The sequence below is a fragment of the Salmo salar genome, chromosome 29 (assembly GCF_965601325.2).
Source record: "Salmo salar chromosome 29, fSalSal1, whole genome shotgun sequence".
In the NCBI taxonomy this organism is placed as follows: domain Eukaryota; kingdom Metazoa; phylum Chordata; class Actinopteri; order Salmoniformes; family Salmonidae; genus Salmo; species Salmo salar.
The window spans coordinates 15,041,390-15,055,946 of NC_138319.1; the positions used below are offsets into that span (position 1 = coordinate 15,041,390).

The window sequence follows — 14,557 nt, forward strand, 5'->3', positions numbered from 1 at the left end:
TAATAAACATCCAACGAATTTAAAGCACAAATTCAACTCAGTCTCAAGTAAAGTCTAAACCTTTGCAGTGCAGAGGAATTTGAAAACCAAACAATGGGATGACTGTCTGGACACAGATCTGGTCATCGGCATAGGGAAACTGAATAGCGAAGGTTAATTGAAGATTATTTTGACGTTTTGCAGCCCCTGGTGTGTCGGTGTCTCATACCGCAGTGCTTCCAGAGTGCGTCGGACATTTGCGTTGCGGCCAGGGGTGTGAGGATGAGAGTCGATCCCCACGGAGCCCAGGCGGGCTGAAGAGCGCCTGCTGGTGGTCTTCTTGGTGGCTGACATGATTTCCTGCAGCTGCCTCTGGAGGTTCTCCCTCATCTCCAGGGTCTCTGACAGGTCTGGGAGACAGAGACGGTCAGAGGATGACAGGAATGAAAGAAAGTGACGTGTGTAAGTATGTGTGTGTTTTGGGGACCTGTACTCACGGAATATTCAGTTGACTCCTGATAAGTGCAAACTTCACTTTTTAATCAGTCATGTATGAACCAGGAGTGTCCATAATTACAAACTCTTGCTTAGACCACAGGTTTAAAGCTTTTAGAACTATGCTAGCCGTTAGCTTTTCCCATTGGAAAACATGTCACAATTAGCCACCTTGGTACCATGAAAAATAATAATAATAAAAATTAAAAAAAATTCGCCCACTGAAAGTAGACAGTTGTTATTCATGGTCGGACGTAATCAAAAACATTTCAATAAAAGAACCCTTAACAAATGTGAAATGGCACAATCTGCTAGTAAAAGTAACTAAATCATGTGTTGAACTACTGGTCAAATAGAACAGTGTAGCGAGCCTAGCACCTGGTAAATTTCGCAGTTTGCGGCAAGGGCTCAAAATCTCAGAGGATCTTTTTTTATACTTTAGAATGTAGAAGTTACACTTACTGTGTTAGTGTGTTGAGAAGGGAAGTGCAGCCAGCAAGATTAATGAGGAGCTGCTTCTATCGTCAGCCTCATAGACAAACACACTGCTAATATTCATACATATTACATAGTCCTGTACATTTAAATGTACGTTTTATATGCATCATTATATGTTGTACTTCAACACATGCGTTATTTACTTGAGGACCAGCAGCAGTTGTTTTTCCAACAAAAAACTAAAAGTTTGTCACGAGGGGTCTTGAACCCACACTTACCGAATCCAAAAGATTCCAATTATACCACCTTAATGGAGGACGGCAACTGACAGTGATAACAGAGATAGAAGAGGAAGTGAGACGTCCCACTCTCTCATTTTTCCTGGTTCATGTACAGTCAACGAACTAAGCAGACCAGACACAGCTGCTATCGCATTGGTGTCTATGGGAGAGCCACCCCTTAAGCAGACCGGAACTGGGACCATTTTAAAATGGCCTGACTAAGACATTCATTTATCCACCATCTTTTGTGACAGTAATGGAGGGTAAATTAGAGCTATTTGACAAAGACCATGAGCCTCTTATTTTACTTAACAACAAACTAATATAAAACTTACATTTTGTATAATTGTCCTGCATCTTTTTCTTTAAAAGCACATGGACGCGTGTGAAACGGAGAGGCAAAAACAAGGAATTTTGTTCATTAGCTGTTTTCTAAAAGGTTTATACCGGTAGTCTCAGCAAGAGTTCATTAGTCTGGACCTGGAAAGTTTCAATTCAATGCACTTGAGCCATGGCACAGAAGGGCAGACCGGTGGATCATCAGTGTATAAGAGCCCCACCTTTCTTCTCTGCATTGTCCCGGCCCTGCTCTTGATCAGTCTCTCCTTCACTGACGTGATGGGAGGTTGTGGCGTCTTCTACGGCATTATCTTCAGGCTGAGGGAGACGAGGTTATGATGTGAAGCTTTGAACTGACAGCCTCCCTGCACCATTTTCCAGACACTCAAACCATTGAACAAATACAGGGACCGTAAGTATCAAGCATCTCAGAGTAGGAGTGCTGATTTAGGATCAGTTTTGCCTTTTAGATCAAAATGAATACATTTTACCCCTTTTTCGTGATATCCAATTGGTAGTTACAGTCTTGTCCCATCGCTGGAACTCCTGTACGGACTCGGGAGAGGCGAAGGTCGAGAGCCATGCGTCCTCCGAAACACATTTGATCCTAAATCAGCACTCCTACGCGAAGATGCTCAATACATACAGCCCCAGATCTAGAGTGAGTGGTTTCTGTAAGGAACGTACCCTGTTCTCTTGGGCCTCAGTGAGGTCTTGGAGTTTTGTGGTGAGGGTGGCAGGGGGAGACCTCTGGCTACTGTCAGGAGGCACCTGGCTGAGGTTCAGGCTCATCTTGGGGTTGTAGGTGAATGGGTAGAGAGACTCCGACACGTGCCTTTGATCCTCAGCACACTGGAGACAGACAACAGCAAAGAGTCAGTATTGAGCGCGCACACACACACAAAACCACACAGACGAACTACAGCAGCACTTTTGTGACTGTTACGTCTGATATAAGAGTGGACCGTGCCTGTCGTATAGGTCATGCAGTACATTTGTGTTTATTGTGTGTAATGGAAACCTTCCGTACCGCCTGAAGCCAGTGCTGGGACACAACATGCACCCCTCTCTCCTTCACAGCCCTGTACTCCCGCGTGTTGTCCCCCACACGACCCTGGTAGATGTAGTGGGTCACGGTGTCGTCACACGACCACCTGGACCCCACACACACACAGAGGATTGGATTATAGAGAGGACATACATCATTAATGGCAAGTGTTGTGACTGGAATTACTAACATTGTAGACATAGTTGCGAGCATGTATTGTTGAGTTGAGAGGAGTACCTGAAGTCAGCTCCCAGTGAGGCAGCGATGCCGTTGAGCTCCCTCTGCTTCTTGCTCAGTTTCTTACTCACACAGATCACCACACCAGCCAGGGCCGCAGTCGGATCCTCCACCTAAAGGCACACACAAACATCACACAGGCATTTAAGAAACTGTGTAGATGGGCTTGTGAGTGTATGAACTTGGCTGTGAAGGCGGTAGGGTGTGTTCTGTACCGCTCTGTGTGTCTCCTTGCTGAGCTGGGGGCTGGCTGTGAGGGCCTGGAGGTCAGGGTCGTGGCTGCGGGTGCTGTTGGCCAGGGCCACCTTCAGGTTCCTCCCGATGACCTCGGACAGCGGGGTCACGACCTTCTGACTCTGCTGTGACCTGCCCCCTGGTGTGTCCAACGCCGCTAACGCAGCCTGGAATGTCATACAAGTACATAGTTTCAAGGTGTGTTATTACAATTTATAAAAACTGAGCCCTGAATGCTGATTGGCTGACAGTCGTGGTAAATCAAACCGTATACCACGAGTATGATAAAACATGTATTTTTACTGCCCTAATTACATTGGTAACCAGTTTATCATAGCAATAAGGCACCTCAGGGATTTGTGGTATATGGCCAATATAACACGGCTAAGGGCTGTTCTTAGGCACGACACAATCGCGGAGTGCCTGGACACACCCCCCCCCCGTGCCTTATTGCTTAAATAATGCTCAACTAGGGCTGTGGTGGTCATGACCTTGTCAGCCAGTGATTGTCATGCAAATAACTGCCGGTCTCCAGGTAATTTATAGTTAATTAAAAAAAGGGGGCATTTCTAAACGTTCAACTTCATATTCATCTCCAGCAACACCCCAACATCAACATGAGAAAATGACACGTTTCTAGGTTTTGTAGTAAAAAAAAGATAAGAGGAAGGTAAGTGTTTCCAATGACAACATCAACCAATTAGTATTTTGTATTTATTATGGATCCCACTTGGCAGCAGTTACTCTTCCTGGGGTCCAGAAAAATTAAGGCAGTTATACATTTTTTTTAACATTACAATACATTCACAACATTAAGTGTGTGCCCTCAGGCCCCTACTCTACTACCACATATAACAAGGCAGGTTCTACAGGCCATAGTTTTGTCACACCTGGACTACGGTTCTGTCGTGTGGTCATGTGCCACAAACGAGGGACTAAGGAAAATTGCAATTGGCTCAGAACTGGGAAGCACGCCTGACCGTTGGAGAGCTAACAATAATATGCATGTCAATCTCTCCTGGCTTAACGTGGAGGACAGATTGACTTCATCACTACTTGTATTTGTGAGAGGTATTGACATGTTGAATGCACCGAGCTGTCTGTTTGAACTACTGGCAAATGGCTCGGACACCCATGCATATCCCACAAGACATGCCACCATGTCTCTTCACAGTCCCCAAGTCCAGAACAGACTATGGGAGGCAGTACTACATAGAGCTATGACTACATGGAACTCTATTCCACATCAGGTAACTGATGCAAACAGCAGAATCAGATTTTTAAAACCTGATAGAAATACACCTTCAGGAACAGCGGGGACTGTAAAGCAACACAAACATAGGCACAGACACATAACATACGCACCATACAACAGGTACACACAGATCTTGTGTTGTAGATACGGTTGAAATCGGAAGTTTACATACACTTAGGTTGGAGTCATTAAAACTCATTTTTCAACCACTTTCTTGTTAACAAACTATCGTTTTGGCAAGTCGGTTAGGACATCTACTTTGTGCATGACACAAGACATTTTTCCAACAATTGTTTACAGACACATTATTTCACTGTATCACAATTCCAGTGGGTCAGAGTTGACTGTGCCTTTAAACAGCTTGGAAAATTAATGAAAATGATGTCATGGCTTTAGAAGCTTCTGATAGGCTAATTGACATAATTTGAGTCAATTGGAGGTGTACCTGTGGATGTATTTCAAGGCCTACCTTAACTCAGTGCCTCTGCTTGACATCATGGGAAAAAATCAAATAAATCATCCAAGACCTCCACAAGTCTAGTTCATCCTTGGGAGCAATTTCCAAATGCCTGACGCTACCGCATTCATCTGTACAAACAATAGTACGCAAGTATAAACACCATGGGACCACGGAGCCATCGTACCGCTCAGGAAGGAGACGCGTTCTGTCTCCTAGAGATGAACGTACTTTGGTGCGAAAAGTGCAAATCAATCCCAGAACAGCAGCAAAGGACCTTTTGAAGATGCTGGAGGAAACAGGTACAAAAGTATCTATATCCACAGTAAAACGAGTCCTATATTGACATAACCAGAAAGGCCGCTCAGCAAGGAAGAAGCCACTGCTCCAAAACCTCCATAAAAAAAGCCAGACTACGGTTTGCAACTGCACATAGGGACAAAGATCGTACTTTTTGGAGAAATGTCCTCTGGTCTGATGAAACAAAAATAGAACTCTTTGGCCATAATGACCATCGTTATGTTTGGAGGAAAAAGGGGGCTTACAAGCCGAAGAACACCATCCCAACCGTGAAGCACGGGGGTGGCAGCATGTTGTGGGGTGCTTTGCTGCAGGAGGGACTGATGCACTTCACAAAAGATGGCATCATGAGGACGGAAAATTGTGGATATTATGAAGCAACTTTTCAAGACATCAGTCAGGAAGTTAAAGCTTGCCCGCAAATGGGTCTTCCAAATGGACAATGACCCCAAGCATACTTCCAAAGTTGTAGGGTGGCCATCACAAAGCCCTGCCCTCAATCCTTTAGAAAATTTGTGGGCAAAACTGAAAAAGCGTGTGCGAGCAAGGAGGCCTACAAACCTGACTCAGTTACACCAGCTCTGTCAGGAGGAATGGGCCAAAATTCACCCAATGTATTGTGGGAAGCTTGTGGAAGGCTACCCGAAACGTTTGACCCAAGTTAAACAATTTAAAGGCAATGCTACCAAATACTAATTGAGTGCATGTAAACTTCTTACCCACTGGGAATGTGATGAAAGAAATAAAGCTGAAATAAATCACTCTACTATTATTCTGACATTTCACATTCTTAAAATAAAGTGGTGATCCTAACTGACCTAAGACAGGGAATTTTTACGAGGATTAAATGTCAAGAATTGTGAAAAACTGAGTTTAAATGTATTTGGCTAAGGTGTATGTAAACTTCAACTGTATGTGGTAGTGGAGTATGGGCCTTAGCAGCAGCTAATGTGGATCCATAAATACAAAAACACATGTTCCAGCAACAGACTATGATCGATGTCAAAAGCCACACTGAAGTCTAACAAAACAGCCCCCCCAATCTTTTCATCATCAATTTCTCTCAGCCAATCAGTCATTTGTGTAAGTGCTGTGCTTGAATGTCCTTTCCTATAAGTGTGCCGAAAGTCAATTTGTTTACTGTAAAAAAGCATTATATCTGGTCAAATTATTTTTCCAAAAGGCTGACTGGTCAGCTATTTGAGCCAGTAAAGGGGGCTTTGCTATCCTTAGGTAGGCAAATAACTTTTGCTTCTCTCTAGGCCTGAGGGCACACTTTTTACTAGGCATAAATTGAAGATATCGCAAATAGGAGTGGCAATATCATCAACTATTATCCTCAGTAATTTTCCATCCAAGTTGTCAGACCCCGGTGGCTCCTCATTGTTGAAAGACAACACTTTTTCCACCTCTTCCACACTTACTTTACAGAAATCAAATGTTTGTCTTTAATAATTTAGTCAGATATACTTGGATGTGTAGTGTCAGCGTTTGTTGCTGGCATGTCATTCCTAAATTTGCTATTCTTGCCAATGAAAAAAAAATCATTAAAGTAGTTGGCACTATCACATCATCTGTAGCCTGCACTCAAACAGCAAATGGAAGTTAGGTGCGGTTATGTTTTTTAATATGCCAGATAGGATACACCGGTTGTAAAGCAAATTAATGTGCTTCATTTTAAGAATTGAGAAATATAGCAACACTAGAAAGCTGGAATCATCTTAAAAAGCAGCCAGTCAAAACTCTGCTTCCACACGAGATTGGTCAATGAATGGGCTTGTAAGAACACGTTTCACTAGGCTCTATAGGCTATGTGCTTTCCAGCCGCATTCAAGGGCACTGAGTACCAGGCCATTAGCGACTGGCCGCTAGCAACTTTGGTAGGGTACTAACAACCATCGGGGCATCAGAGCACAGGTAGAATCTGACTGCGGTCATGACTCGTGACTGCCGGTGTGGCGGTAATACGGTCACCGTAACAGCCCAATGCTCAACACTATTCCGTCAACGAGTGTTTTTGCACACTGAGTTTTCCAAACATTCGTTGCACAGCCCCCCCCCCCCCTCAATTCGTCAGGGCATGGACTACACAAGGTGTCAAAAGCGTTCCACAGGGATGCTGTCCCATGTTGACTCCAACGCTTCCCACAGTTGTGTCAAGTTGGCTGGATGTCCTTTGGATGGTGGACTGTTCTTGATACACACGGTGAACTGTTGAGCATGAAAAACCTAGCAGCGTTGCAGTTCTTGACACAAACCAGCGCACCTAGCACCTACTACCATACCCCCGTTCAAAAGGCACTTAAATATTTTGTTTTGCTCATTCACCCTCTGAATGGCACACAGAACAATCCATGTCTCAATTGTATCAAGGCTTAAAAATCCTTCTTTAACCCATCTCCTCCCTTTCATCTACACTGACTGAAGTGGATTTAACAAGTGACATCAGTAAGTGATGATAGCTTTCACCTGGTCATTCTGTCATGGAAAGAGCAGGTATTCTTAACGTTTTGTATACTATTGAGACAAGTGAATCTTACCTTGACATTGAAGGTGGGTCTGAAGAGCTGGTCTCGGCAGAGGAAGCGGGAGGGGGTGTCCAACGGCAGTGCCGGGGATTCTTTCTGCCCGCCTGCTTTCCTGTCCCCCTCTTGACCTCCCGGGGTGGTACAGTCCTTGTCTAGCTGGCCCTGGTCCAGCACGGAGCGAAACACCTTACTCTGGAAACGGCGCGTGTCCAGGGGGGTGACGGCCGCCCCGCTCTGGGGGCCCAGCAGGGGAATCTCTGGGGACTTGTTACGGGCTGGGGGAGGGGGCATGGATTGCTTCTGCGAACCCCCCACAAAACTCTCTTCTCTCTCTGGGGAACAGAGGGAATACATACACTTATTCAGATGAAGGTGAGGTCTATCTCATACAGCAGAGCATAAACAGTTAGTGCAAAACTCATCCCCTCTCAATAAATGAAATGCTAAGCTTTCACTGGCCCAGAAGTTACTAAAACGGTAGCAAAAATGTAATTCATCACCCCACTGATGCTGACATTAAATTAAAATCCATTCAAGAAGTGTCTATGATTGCTAGGCAGACTGACCTGGAGAAAGGGGCAAGTCCACCAGGTATCGCCCCTCTTCTGCCTTCCGGCCCGTCCTGGCAGACTCCAGCACCCAGCGCAGGGTGACGGCAGGTAGCCCCCACTTTTCGGCCGCCTGGTACTTGGTGCCCTCAGGGCTCTGCAGAACCAGGTGGGTACTAGCCAGCATGCCCCTCCTCTGATTGGCCATGCGCACAAAGTAGTCCTGGACACTGTCCGGAGGATGGATAGATGGAAATGAGAGAAGGTAGTAAGACAAGAGAAACTACGCTCAAATATGCCACAAAGGTTCTTGTTGCAGGCTTTCAGTTTGACGCATAAGCCACAGGTTATTTTGTTCTCAGTGCAATCCATGTCTGTTTGTGACAAGGGACTAGTATATCCAGTGTGTGTGACTATGATGCATAACTAACACTAGAACGTCAAAAAACCAACAAAGCATTTATCTGAAAAGATTTGCAGCTGTATTTGCTGCTAATGGTGTCTTCAAGTATTGACTTAAGAGTTCCCTAAGGTCTCATTGGAAAGGTTGGATCCGCCTACGGCCCATTTGAAAATGTGCAATCCTTTGATGTAAGTGTGTCCATTATATCACAATTATCTCTTAAAAACAAACCACTCAAACCCTAAATATAACAGAAGGCTGGAACATACTCTGTCCATATGAACATGTCTACAATGTGGCCCTTCATCTTAGCAACAGCTGTACTTGAAGAACTGTAGCCTTGATCTTCTTTCCTTTTTTAAATTTTATTTATTTTTTTACTTCAGCTGGTACCATTTATCTACTGTGCAACCTGTATACTACAAGAGCAAACTGTGTCCTTCCTTGTGTGTGGTGGTGGTTAGGTTGTTACCTGGCTCCCAGGTGTTTGGCTAGCTCTACCAGGGACTCCCTCTCCGCCCCGGTGAACTGGCTGACTGAGAGGACACAGTCTCTGAGAGGGGAGCGGCCCTCCATCACTGACACAGGGCTGAACAAAGGGTGGGAGCCCAGCTCTAACACACACTGCTGCTCCACGCACATGGCCTACACAAAGACACATTGATTAAAACACACACAATATGGGTTAATGAAGAATCCCACACTTGACCTAAAAAGCCCATCCACACCAAAGACTTCAAAAACATGGAGCCAGAATGTTTGTCAACATTCCCTCTCTTACCAGCCAGGTATCAGTGGCCACCTCGTCCACAGTGGCCTCCACCTCGCAGCCCAGCAGGGGCACCACAGCGTAGTCAGCCACGGCCCGCGTGCGCCCCACCAGGACCTTCCCACAGTTCTCCGTCACCAGCATGGAGAGCTGGGCCTCCGCCTCGGCCCCAAAGCCCACCAGGAGGAAGCGTTTCCCCGCAAACAGGCCCGCCTCACTGGCCTCCTGCAGGGTGGTGTCAGCTCCAGCCCCACCTTCGGCTATAGTAGAAGCCTGGTCTGGGGCTGAGACCCAGGGCTCTGGTGCTATAGAGCTCTGCCTCCTGTGGATGCTGCTGTCAGCTGGTGGAGGCATCTCCACTGGGGTTGGAGGAGAGAAATTGCAGATGAAGAGAGGAAGCTAGGAGGATATGATGGTGGTACACGGTACCTGGGATTGCAGGCTGTGTGACTTTCAATCAAGCTAACAGTAACAAGTATGTCAACAGGAAAAACTGTACAGTGGAGATACAACATTAGGCAATGGGAATATCCTAATATTCTTCACAATCATCGCCAATCACAACCAAACATAAACAGAATACCAGGCTAGAGGTGACCTTGCTGTGACCCCTTTGAGTTGTGGTCTTGCTGCTACACAGAGGAGCTCCTCCCTTACCCACTGTCTGGTCGTCATCCATGTACTGAGAGAGCATGTCCTCCTCGGCCTTCCTGTGTCGAGGGGTAGCTGGTTCGTGGGCAAGGGGGGCAGCCGAGGTGGAGGAGGGACGGGAAGCGGAGGTGCGGGGGGCAGGCATGGCCACGGTTGAAGGGGCGGGGGGCAGACAAGCCGGGTGGTAGTAGTCCCCCTCGGAGAGCAGGCTGCCTCTGGAGAAGCTGTCCAGCAGCCACTGCACCATCACGACATGGGGCCTGGGGAGAGATCAGAAAGATGGGATCACGTCAAGGCACAAGATAACCGTCACAGGTTATTTCCTACTTGACAACAGGTTGGTTTGCAAATTCATTATCCAAAATTCCCAGGTTTTCCAGAAATACAGTTGGGTGGATTCTGGATTTCCTGTTTATTCCCTCCTGATTCCAGGGATATTCCAACTGGGATTTCTGCAACACCTGGGAATTTTGTGCACATTAATGGAATTTTGCAAACCTATCTACAGGGCTTAGATCCAAGACTGCTTTCCTGCATCTATATCCGTCAGTGGAGGCTGCTAAGGGGAGGACGGCTCATAATAATGGCTAGAACACATGGAAACCATGCATTTCATACCATTCCACCGATTCCGCTCCAGCCATTACCACGAGCCCGTCCTCCTCAATTAAAGGTGCCACCAACCTCGTGATATCCGTACTTGAACAAATTATGGTTTAAATGACAAAGCTTATCAACCTAAGCATAATACATTATGGATATGCAACGGCTGTATCTAACAGCAGCTCTGTGGTCCTGACTAACCTGTGTGTGGCTTTGGCCAGGAAGGTCTTGGTTTCCTGGTCAGTCTCTCCCATGACCACGTGGGTGAGTTCCTCGCTGGGCTGGTTGAAGTGCAGGCCCCCGGCCATGTTGACTAGGCGACGCAGCTTCTCCAGCCTCATCCCTGGCAGCCCACACAGGTACAGCTACAGAGGAAGACAGCGGAAACTCAACTTGCGTTTTCTAAAACCCAAAATGGCTTTACAATAAGAAACCGTAAGGAATAAAGAACCAAAAAGGTATATGACATATCTGTAAGTGAACGGAATTGAACTTCTGGTTAGCACATTTCTATAAGGCTTCAGTGAGAAAAGTAACCTGTGATTACTCCATAGAGAGGGGCTCACAGAACAATAGATTTTTTGTATTCTAATAGGGAGTTATAGGATCTCCAGCGAGTGGCACATATCAAGATGAAGTGTTGAAAGGACCTCCTACTGACCTTGCAGCCGTCCAGCAAGTCGTCTGAGGGGCCGACTGTGATGTCCAGAGCGTCGATAGGGTCTGGTGTGTCCAGCCGGCTGACCGTGGCATTGGTCAAGGACGTGTCATTCACCGTCATGCTGCTGTTCACAGATATGTGGCTCAAGCCCAGTAGACACACACTCTCTGTAGGAAAACAACAAATGACCTCATTGTGACCAGGGGCTATTTCTAAAGCATTATAATATGGATATTTGCGGCATGTGTGTGTTTTTATTTTATGTACAGCGGCAAGAAGAAAAATGTGAAGCCTTTGGAATTACCTGGATTTCTGCATAAATTGGTCATCAAATTTGAGCTGATCGAAGAAACAATAGACAGTGTGCTTAAACTAATAACAAACAAATTATGTATTCAATATAGACAAGGAAAATACAATTTAAACATTCACAGCGTAGGTTGGAAAAAGTATGTGAACCCCTAGGCTAATGATTTCTCCAAAAGCTAATTGGAGTCAGGAGTCCAATCAATGTGACGAGATTGGAGAATTTGGTTAGAGCTTCCCTGCCCAATAAAAATAAATCAAAAACATTTAGTTTGCTATTCACAAGAAGCATTGCCTGATGTGACCAATGCATCGAACAAAAGATCTCAGAAGACCTAAGATTTAGAACTGTTGACTTGCATAAAAGGGTTACAAAAGTATCTAAAAGCCTTGATGTTCATCATCAGTTCAGCACTGTTGCTACTCTCCTTAGGAGTGGCCGTCCTGCAAAGATGGCTGCAAGAGCACAGCGTAGAATGCTCAATGAGGTTAAGAAGAATCCTAGAGTGTCAGCAAAAGACTTACAGAAATCTCTGGAACATGGTAACATCTTTGTTGACGAGTCTACGATACATAACACTAAACAAGAACGTGTTCATGGGAGGACACCACAGAAGCAGCCACCGCTGTCCAAAAAAAACATTGCTGCACGTCTGAAGTTTGCAAAGTGCACCTGGATGTTCCACAGCGCTACTGGCAAAATATTCTGTGGACAGATGAAATTTAAGTTGAGTTGTTTGGAAGGAACACCACTGTGTGGAGAAAAAAAAAAAAAAAAAACAGCACACCAACATCTAAACCTCATTCCAACTGTAAAGTATGGTGGAGGGAGCATCATGGTTTGGGGCTGCTTTGCTGCCTTAGGGCCTGGACAGCTTGCGACCACAGAAGGAAAAATGATTTCCCAAGTTTATCAAGACATTTTGCAGGAGAATGTTATCTGTTATCTGTCCGCCAAATGAAGCTCAACAGAAGTTGGGTGATTTACACAGAAGTAAAAACAGAAGAAAATGTGCCTTCTGGAGTGGCCCAGTCAGTCCTGACCTCAACCCGATTGAGATGCTGTGGCATGACCTCGAGAGCAGTTCACACCAGACATCCCAAGAATATTGCAGAACTGAAACAGTTTTGTAAAGAGGACTAGTCCCAAATTCCTTCTGAACGTTGTGCAGGTCTGATACGCAACTACAGAAAACATTTGGTTGAGGTTATTGCTGCCAAAGGAGGGTCAACCAGTTATTAAAGCCAAGGGTTCACACACTTCTTCCACCCTGCACAGTGAATGTTTACATGGTGTGTTCAATAAAGACATGAAAACCTATAATTGTTTGTGTTTTATTAGTTTAAGCAGACTATTTGTCTATTGTTGTGACCTAGATGAAGATCAGATCAAATTTAATGACCAATTTATGCAGAAATCCAGGTATTTCCAAAGGGTTCACATACATGCATACAATGGCAAGAAAAAGTATGTAAACTCAGCAAAAAAAGAAACGTCCTCACTGTCAACTGCGTTTATTTTTTAGCAAACTTAACATGTGTAAATATTTGTATGAACATAAGACTCAACTGAGACAAACTGAATAAGTTCCACAGACATGTGACTAACAGAAATTGAATAATGTGTCCCTGAACCAAGGGGGGGGGTCAAAATCAAAAGTAACAGTCAGTATCTGGTGTGGCCACCAGCTGCATTAAGTACTCCTCCTTGTGGACTGCACCAGATTTGCCAGTTCATGCTGTGAGATGTTAACCCACTCTTCCACCAAGGCACCTGCAAGTTCCCGGACATTTCTGGGGGGAATGGCCCTAGCCCTCCGATCCAACAGGTCCCAGACATGCCCAATGGGATTGATATCCGGGCTCGTCGCTGGCCATGGCCGAACACTGACATTCCTGTCTTGCAGGAAATCACGCACAGAACGAGCAGTATGGCTGGTGCCATTGTCATGCTGGAGGGTCATGTCAGGATGAGCCTGCAGAAAGGGTACCACATGAGCGAGGAGGATGTCTTCCCTGTAACACACAGCGTTGAGATTGCTTGCAATGACAACAAGCTCAGTCCAATGATGCTGTGACACACCCAGACCATGATGGACCCTCCACCTCCAAATCGATCCCACTCCAGAGTACAGGCCTCGGTGTAACGCTCATTCCTTCGACAATAAACGCGAATCTGACCATCACCCCTGGTGAGACAAAACCGTGACTCGTCAGTGAAGAGCACTTTTTGCCAGTCCTGTCTGGTCCGGCGACTTAGGGTTTGTGCCCATCGGCGACGTTGTTGCCGGTGATGTCTGGTGAGGACCTGCCTTACAACAAGCCTACAAGCCCTCAGTCCAGCCTCTCTCAGCCTATAACGGACAGTCTGAGCACAAATGGAGGGATTGTGCGTTCCTGGTATAACTCGGGCAGTTGTTGCCATCCTGTACCTGTCCCACAGGTGTGATGTTCGGCTGTACCAATCCTGTGCAGGTGTTGTTACACGTGGTCTGCCACTGCGAGGACGATCAGCTGTCCGTCCTGTCTCCCTGAAGTGCCGTATCACAGTACGGACATTGCAATGTATTGCCCTGGCCACATCTGCAGTCCTCATGCCTCCTTGCAGCATGCCTAAGGCACGTTCACGCAGATGAGCAGCGACCCTGGGCATCTTTCTTTTGGTGTTTTTCCAGAGTCAGTAGAAGGGCCTCTTTAGTGTCCTAAGTTTTCATAACTGTGACCTTTATTGCCTACCGTCTGTAAGCTGTTAGTGTCTTAACGACCGTTCCACAGGTGCATGTTCATTAATTGTTTATGGTTCATTGAACAAGCATGAGAAAGTGTTTAAACTCTTTACAATGAAGATCTGTGAAGTTGTTTGGATTTTTACGAATAATCTTTGAAAGACAGGGTGCTGAAAAATAATAGTTTCTTTTTTTGCTGACTTTATGCATGTATGTATGTATGTATGCATGCATGTATGTATGCATGTATGTGTATTCTTATGCTACATGACAATTGCCCTTCAGAGTCAATACAGATC

General features: G+C 45.6%; 1 protein-coding gene across 1 annotated transcript in view; it reads right to left on the reverse strand.

The window, feature by feature from the left end:
- The window catches only part of topbp1 (DNA topoisomerase II binding protein 1), a 36,482-nt gene that overhangs the window by 13,261 nt on the left and 8,664 nt on the right, over positions 1 to 14,557 (reverse strand). Inside the window, exons 8-20 of the mRNA XM_014180907.3 lie at positions 11,227 to 11,393; positions 10,767 to 10,930; positions 9,969 to 10,222; positions 9,324 to 9,670; positions 9,015 to 9,187; positions 8,158 to 8,369; positions 7,604 to 7,923; positions 3,033 to 3,218; positions 2,818 to 2,930; positions 2,563 to 2,686; positions 2,220 to 2,384; positions 1,754 to 1,850; positions 209 to 389 (exon numbers count right to left, since the gene is read on the reverse strand). Coding sequence (XP_014036382.3) covers positions 209 to 389; positions 1,754 to 1,850; positions 2,220 to 2,384; positions 2,563 to 2,686; positions 2,818 to 2,930; positions 3,033 to 3,218; positions 7,604 to 7,923; positions 8,158 to 8,369; positions 9,015 to 9,187; positions 9,324 to 9,670; positions 9,969 to 10,222; positions 10,767 to 10,930; positions 11,227 to 11,393 — 2,503 coding nt within the window. The remainder of the gene's footprint in view (positions 1 to 208; positions 390 to 1,753; positions 1,851 to 2,219; positions 2,385 to 2,562; positions 2,687 to 2,817; positions 2,931 to 3,032; positions 3,219 to 7,603; positions 7,924 to 8,157; positions 8,370 to 9,014; positions 9,188 to 9,323; positions 9,671 to 9,968; positions 10,223 to 10,766; positions 10,931 to 11,226; positions 11,394 to 14,557) is intronic.